Source organism: Leopardus geoffroyi, chromosome B2 (assembly GCF_018350155.1).
Source record: "Leopardus geoffroyi isolate Oge1 chromosome B2, O.geoffroyi_Oge1_pat1.0, whole genome shotgun sequence".
NCBI classification, from domain to species: domain Eukaryota; kingdom Metazoa; phylum Chordata; class Mammalia; order Carnivora; family Felidae; genus Leopardus; species Leopardus geoffroyi.
Genome location: NC_059332.1, coordinates 27,390,653 through 27,398,112, shown reverse-complemented (window position 1 = coordinate 27,398,112; position 7,460 = coordinate 27,390,653). Strand labels below are relative to the sequence as shown.

The window sequence follows — 7,460 nt, the reverse complement described above, 5'->3', positions numbered from 1 at the left end:
ATGTGTGCAAGATTGAGAAAAAACTTGGAATTCCATTCTGATGGCCTCTTTTTATAAGTGAAGAAGATCCAAAGGGCAGCCCCAAGGTCACACGGTCATGTGTGAGTGGCAGCAGGGACAGGTATGTTGCTCAATTTTCTTCTCTCTGAACAATATCCCTTTTAATAGTTCACTGGAACTTTCCAGACTAACATGAGAACGCCCAGAACACCTGGGCTGGGAGATTTGGTGAGGGAGGAGGAGAGATAGGAGGGTGCTTTAGGACCACGTGGAGGAGTCCCCTGGGGGTCCAAGGAGGGGGACTTCCCAATGAGGTGAGTGTTGCTGCAAACCTGGAGGTGTTTGGGCTGTATCAGGGTCAGGGGTTTTGTAGTAGCTGTGTGGCTTCAGTTCTGTGGTACAGCACACCCGGCCATCTCTTAAGATGGAACTGGGTGATGACAGAACACCTTGGTGCTGGAATGTCTCAGAGGCCTCCCTTAGACTCTGCAGCCAAACTGGCCCCCACCTCAACTCAAGGGGGCTTATCTCACCCATAAAATAGGCCTTCCTTCTCCTGCCCTGCCCACCTCCAGAATTCAAATGAGGATGACATTCATTGCGAGTGTCTTTTATCCCTAGCCAAATCTGTGACTCTTTACCTGGCTGCTTTCTTGCCCCAGCCCACTCCCCTTCTCCAGGTCCAAGGAGCCATAAACTCCCAGGGCTAGGGTGAGCAGATCTCCTACAGGGAGGTTCATCTATGGAAAAGAATACATTTCCCACCCGGTTCCCAACTCAAACACGCAATAAACGTCAATCTAATCTCCAAACGTGATCATTTCTCCAAACACGAAAATAACAGAGCCGCCAATGGGTCTGTCATTTTGTTCGCCCCATTCTAAATGCCTTCAAAACCGCCTGAATAAAGATAAGAGAGGATTGTGTACGTTTTCTACACAAATGGTGGAAAGTAATAAAATAAACATCAAAGGTGAGCTCCCACGTACTAGCAGCTCCGTCGCTATTTTCAACAAAGGCAGGAAAAAGGAGGAAACCTCAGCGTGGAAGGGCAGCGGGTTATAAGTGCACCCTTCCGGGGGTCCAGCGCGCCCCCTCCCTGGGGTATTGACACCACGTAGGCCCAACCGCCCAGAGAAAGGACCCCCTTTCCTGTTGGTCGGAAACCACAGCCAAAGTCCTCAAGGTGAAGGACTGGAAAGTAATGGTCGTAAACACGTGGTGCTCTAGGCCCCTGCCCTCGGGAACACGCCCTCCCTTTCGTTCCTGCTACAGTCGGAACCCCGGGAATAGCTCTTCTCTGCCCGGCTCGCGTCGGGAGGATTCCGCCGGGGTAGACACGCCGGCAGAGCCTGGCACCCTGCGCCAGACACAGTTGCCCCAAGGAAGAGGGAAACACTCCTTTTACCCAAGAGCCACCAGCCAGGTAAAGAAAAACGTACAGAAAAACAAAAGTGAAAGTCAGAGGCCATTTATCGAGCAACAGTCAAGGCCACTGAAAAAAAAAAAAAAAGGTACACAATTTCAAGTCCAGTATTTTACTCAGAAAGGAAGGGAGAAAGAAAGAAGAGACAGAAAAGAGAAAAGAGAAGAAAATAAATGAAAAAGAAAAGAAAAGCCAGCAAAGGGAAACCACAGAAAGGTGCACAGCATGTGGCTCCCATAAGCGATCCCCGCAGAGTGTCCTGCGCGGTCTTTGCTGTTTAGCACTTCGTTAGTAACGACAGGGGGTTGCTTTCCGAAGAAGCACGGTTTTCGCTACCAAGAGGAGGAAAACACACACCGCAGGCAGTTTAAGAGGACTGCTGGCGGGAGCGAAGTCCTTGCTGCCCTGGACCCAGCCCTTCCGGGTGTCCCCTAGAGATATCCCCCTCCACTGTCCCAATCGCCTCCTTGAGCTCTAAAATGTAGTGACTCCTCCTAGGCAGCCGGGCTCTCACACCTGAGGGAGGAGCGGGCGGGCGGGGCCGGCACGCGGGCACACTCACTGACACGCGCACACCCCCAGCCGCGCGCAGGCTCCTCATTGGCGGGAGGCGGAGGGCGGGGCCGGGGGGACCCAAAACAAACAACCTGCGCGGAGATTTTGCCTCCGCGCTGCCGCATGGCTTCGGCCTGGTGTGAGCCCTCCGGGGAGCTGCGGCCACCTTGGCCACCTTGTTCCCCCACCCATCTGCCGTCTGCGCCCAGGCCCCGCCCCCTCGGAGCCGCCGCGGGGTTATATTGGGCTTGGGCGAAGGTGGAGGCGAGACGTAGCAGCGGAAGGCCAGCGAGGAGATGCAGCTTCGGAGGCCCGGGACGGAAAGGCGGCTGCGGACGCCACGGTCTCGGGGACTCGGCTCCGTGGGCGTTCAAGGCTGAAGGCTCCATACCCTCCCCCCAAGAGTGGCACGCACACAGGCTGGCACCATCTCCGTGCCTCGAGGACGCCTGCCCGGGACCTGGGACCTGCAGTGAAGAACACCTCCTGGTCTCTTGAATGGATAGCAGATGCTCACGCTTCTTCCTTCCAGCAAGAAGTCCCAAGCCCAGCACACTTGGGCACCAGAGGGTGGAACTGCACCCCCTCACGCGTTCACCCCGAAGTCTCTAATCCTCGAATTGAAGACAGAACACATCCAACTCCTCCATCTCCGCCCCTCTTAGTTCACCCAATAAGCACAACCCCTCCAAAAAAATTCCAGCGGAAGAAGACTCGTAAACGGAAAAGTGACTGTCTCTCGTAAGAGGACAGAGAGCTCCCGGGAAAGAAAGGCAAGGACCCGTGGCCCCGGGATCTCCATTCCGGCGCCCGGCACCAGCTTCCCAAGACCGCGCGAAGGAAAAGGGTACGGCGCGGGGCAGGGACAGGGTGTGTGGTCATGAAGTTGGAGGTGTTCGGCCCCCGCGCGGCCCACGGGGACAAGCCGGGTAGTGACTTGGAGGGTGCCGGCGGCAGCGACGCACCATCTCCGCTGTCCGCAGCCGGCGACGATTCCTTGGGCTCGGACGGGGACTGCGCGGCCAACAGCCCGGCGGCGGGCGGCAGCGCCGAGGAGCTGGCGGGCGGCGGCGAGCGGAACGCAGGCTGCGGGCCAGGCGCTGAGGAGGAGGTCCCCGCAGCGGTGGCGGCGGGGCACGCGGAGGCCTGCGCAGCCGGGCCAGGTGCGGGGAGCGCGGGGGGCGGCGAGGGCGCGCGCAGCAAGCCGTACACGCGGCGGCCCAAGCCCCCGTACTCGTACATCGCGCTCATCGCCATGGCTATCCGCGACTCGGCTGGAGGGCGCCTGACGCTGGCCGAGATCAACGAGTACCTCATGGGCAAGTTCCCCTTCTTCCGCGGAAGCTACACGGGCTGGCGCAACTCCGTGCGCCACAACCTCTCACTTAACGACTGCTTCGTCAAGGTGCTGCGCGACCCCTCGCGGCCCTGGGGCAAGGACAACTACTGGATGCTCAACCCCAACAGCGAGTACACCTTCGCCGACGGGGTCTTCCGCCGCCGCCGCAAGCGCCTCAGCCACCGGGCGGCAGCCCCCCAACCAGGGCTTCGGCCAGAGGAGGCCGCGGCCCACCCCGCCGCTGCGCCCCCTCCGCCCGCGCCCGCCGCCCCGACTTCTCCCCGTGCGCGCTCGCCCGCCCGCCACGAGGGGCGCGCCAGCCCTGCGGGCAAGTTTTCCAGTTCTTTCGCCATAGACAGCATCCTAAGCAAGCCCTTCCGCAGCCGCCGAGACGGGGACGCAGCCCCCGGGGCGCGGCTGCCATGGGGCGCCGCACCCTGTCCGCCGCTCCCCACATATCCCGCGCTCCTCCCCGGAGCCTCCGGAGGGGCCCTGCTGCCGATGTGCGCTTACAGTGCGGCGGAGCCCTTGCTGCTGAGCGCGCGCGGAGCCGACGCACCGCCGGCCGCGCCACCCGCAGTGCCTCACCTCTTGCTTGCGCCTCTCTCTGCCTCGGCCCCCGCCAAGCCGTTTCGTGGCCCCGCGGCTGGCGGCGGCGCGCACCTGTACTGCCCCCTGCGGCTGCCCGCGGCGCTGCAGGCGTCCTCAGCCGGTGGCCCCGGCCCGCACCTGCCTTACCCAGTGGAGACGCTTCTGGCCTGAGCTGCGCCGCGGAGCCCGGCAGCAGGGGTGGGCGCCATCGGGGAGGCAGGGAACACAGGCTTGGGGTTTTTGCATTTTCCAGCCAGACAAAAAAAAAAAAAAAAAAGACTTTAAAAGAAAAATTTCCATCAAACGTGCCTTAAAGCTAAAGCATTTTTGACAGAAGTGTTTTAACTTAGTTCAGAATGTTTTCTTTCTTTTGTGACTTTACAGAGAACTAAACCAATTTCTTCATAATTGTTTTAGTTTACTGACCAAGCCTGTCCCTCCTTCACTTCACAAAGACTTTGTCTATTTTCTTACTGCCCAGGCTCTCCCTTATCCCTATTTTTGTAGCACCTTCCATTGATTTTTCCCTTAAAACACACACACACACACACACACACACACACACACACACACACATCAGGGAACCATTCCATATGATAAATGATATGACTACTGTTTGGGGTTTATTGGGGCCCCGCTCTATGTAAGTATGTGGCATTTACAGGCATGACTGAGTGTGAGAGAGGTGTCAGAGAATCTTCAGTCATTTCTCTGGTATTGACCAATGCTTCACTGTGCCAAAAGATAAAAAAAAAAAAAAGGCTGGGTTTTGTAATTAAATTATTTATATATTTTTGAAACCTGAATTGAAAATGTTGCAGGCAACGGGCTACAGCTTTATTAGTGGTTCGGTGGTCTCTAACTGTGGTCTCCTTGGGCCAAGCAATTTCTGTAAAGGAAAATTTAACATTACCTATGTGGGGTGCCAGGACCACTGCCACATGAAAGCGAGTGTGATTTTTTATTTTTAATATTATTTTATTTGTGTCTGTACATATTCATGTATAAATTTTATGAAACCCAGGCATAGTGCTTATTTTTAATAAAACTCACAACTGACTTTAGCACTTTGTGGTAGTAGGTTGGAGATGGAGACTTTTTTTTTTTTTTAACATCCCCACCCCACCCTGCCCCTGCCAAGAAAATTGGTTGAGGTTTGACTCTCAAAAAATTTCCAGTGGGGGTCAAGTATCTTCTTGAATAATTCAGTAAAGGTAGAGGCAGAGTGCAGGTTTCCTTACCTAACCAATTGCTATACAAATTTCCAGGATGAGACTTCCATCAACACGATTTCTTAAACTTCAAACCAATGACCTCTGAGAAATTCTCTTAAGAGTTATCAGAAAAAATGATAAGGTGTGTGCCCCTCTCCTACAAGAATCCCTTAGCAGACAAATTGAGCTATTAACAAGGTTATAGTCAAGCAGACATTTTTAAGTGACTTGGTTCTGATTTGGAGCTCAAAAAGCTAGAAACAATTGTGGTATAAGACATTCTCAACACACCAAAGATTTCTTTAGGGTAGTTTTAGAAAGCAATTTGAAAGTCAGTGTTTTTTGACAAAATGAAACTACCTACCTTTTTAGGGATTCAAAAGTTAATTTGCTTATGAACCAATCAGTAGTAATTTTTTTTCACACTCTCCTTTCATATGAGGATAGCATTTGTCAAGGTGGGGCTGCTAGGCCTATTTCAGTTGTGATCTGAAGAGAAAATACTATCTCAGATGGGGCAAAAACAGTTTCTCATAGCAAAAAGGAAAGGTTTTGATCTGAGGAAGCACCAGAAAACAGTGCGAACACCTGTTTCTTGGTAAATTCAAAGGCAGTGAGGCTCTAACAATTTATGGATCTCAGTATTCTAAAGACTAATGCAAAGAACAAGAAATCCAGAATCTTGACATTTAGGCCCCATTGTTGTTCCTGCAGTTCTGGGATAGATCTCATCTAATTTAAGACAAGATGAGATTTAGGATTTACATATTGTGAGGTGGGGAAAAGAAAGTGGAATTTATTTCAGGATGCTGTCTTTTGGTGGAAATGGAGGGGGGAGGGGGGAAGCCCATCTGCTAGTCTAGTACCAACAAGTCTTGACAGATTTTGGTTATATCTACTTAGTAATCATGAAGGGTGATAATAATAGGATTGAATTATGACAAAAGGTAGACATTGAAGTGGAGATTTGCACCTACAAGGCCAATAATTAGACTAAAAAATAAGACTGAAATGGACTGGGGCAAGAGATAGGGCAACAAGTTTACTGGATTGGAAAGATCAGGACCCATATGCTCAATCCTTTTCCTTTTTCTCTTGAAAACACACTCTGAGTTTAAAGGCCAACAGGAAGTCAGCCACTTGAGGTACTTCTGAACTCCAGTAGACCATTTCTCTCCAACTGTGTGCCTTGCCTCCAGAGGCAAAGTGCTGCCTACTTTTAAATCAGTTTTGTAAAGCCACAGTTTTCATTTCTACATTGATACATGAAATCAGTTCTGCAAATGGAGATTTTAAACCGCCTTTGATTTATTTATGTTAACACAATAGCGAAGTAAAAGAGGCAAAGGGCAAGGTGATTTTTTTTTTTTTTTAATCACAGCTAGTCTCCCCTCTCTTCAACAAAGTCCTTCTTTCCTAATGAACACTCCAGAGTCCCATTGACTGGGGTCCCCTCCCTGGCTTCTGGTCCCCTTCACTGTCTCCCCATAACTGTAAGGTTTGCTAGAGGATGGTCAGAGTCACTTGAACTTTGTGTCCCTGATCAGCCTTTTATGACCAGCTCCAAGCTATAACTTTCACGACCCAAATGCCAATTACTCTGGGGGCCCAGGATGTGGAGTGTGGAGGGATAGAGGCCCCTGGGGTTCTGTCGTGCCCTCCCTGTCTCTCCTTCGCACTCCCCAGGCTCTCCCTGCTGGGCCCCAGGAGACCCCAAAGGAGGGGAATCACACAAGCTCCGGTTTTCTAAATGAAAATGTAAAGTTGCAAGGATGCTTTTAGTTCAGGCCACACTCCAATTCCACGGGAACCGCACCTCGCGGAAGAGAAAGGGGCTCTCAACGACCACGCTCGGTAGTGCTCGCAGGACCCAAGCCTCGGGCCGCAGCCTTCGAGGTTGTAATCCCTCCAAGATTGTCGCTTGTGACAAACGCCCAGAAAACTGGATTCCTTGGCGCCGCCGGGAGGACCGCTCCCGGCTCAGCGCGCGTCCGGTGGGCCTAGGGCTGCCTGTCCCTCCCCCTGCGCCGAACCACCGCCCTTCCCCCACCTCCACGGCCCACCCTTCCCCGAGCTGGCCCCTTGCCGGCCGCGGGGGTCCTGGCCCACCTGTGCAAACACCGGGCCGCCGGCCACCGAGCGCGCTGACCCCAGGGTGGGGTGTGAGTCTGTTTGGTTTGGGAAACGCCCTTTGATACCGGTCAGGCCTGCCGGGACCCAGAGAAGTGGGTGAAGGGCTCCGTGGGTTAGTTTTCAAAGATCCCCTCTTCTGCCCCTGCGTTGGCACTTTGCAGTGCCTTTTCCCCTCAGCGCTTCAATGCTCAGAAAAACCTCC

At 53.4% G+C, this 7,460-nt stretch overlaps 1 protein-coding gene across 1 annotated transcript; it reads left to right on the top strand.

Moving 5' to 3' along the window:
* The first annotated feature begins 2,249 nt into the window (after positions 1-2,249).
* FOXQ1 (forkhead box Q1) lies at positions 2,250-4,975 on the top strand. Its single transcript, XM_045497612.1, has one exon. The coding sequence runs from the start codon at positions 2,862-2,864 to the stop codon at positions 4,080-4,082; it is 1,221 nt and encodes a 406-aa protein (XP_045353568.1). The 5' UTR covers positions 2,250-2,861; the 3' UTR covers positions 4,083-4,975.
* The last annotated feature ends 2,485 nt before the right edge of the window (positions 4,976-7,460 follow it).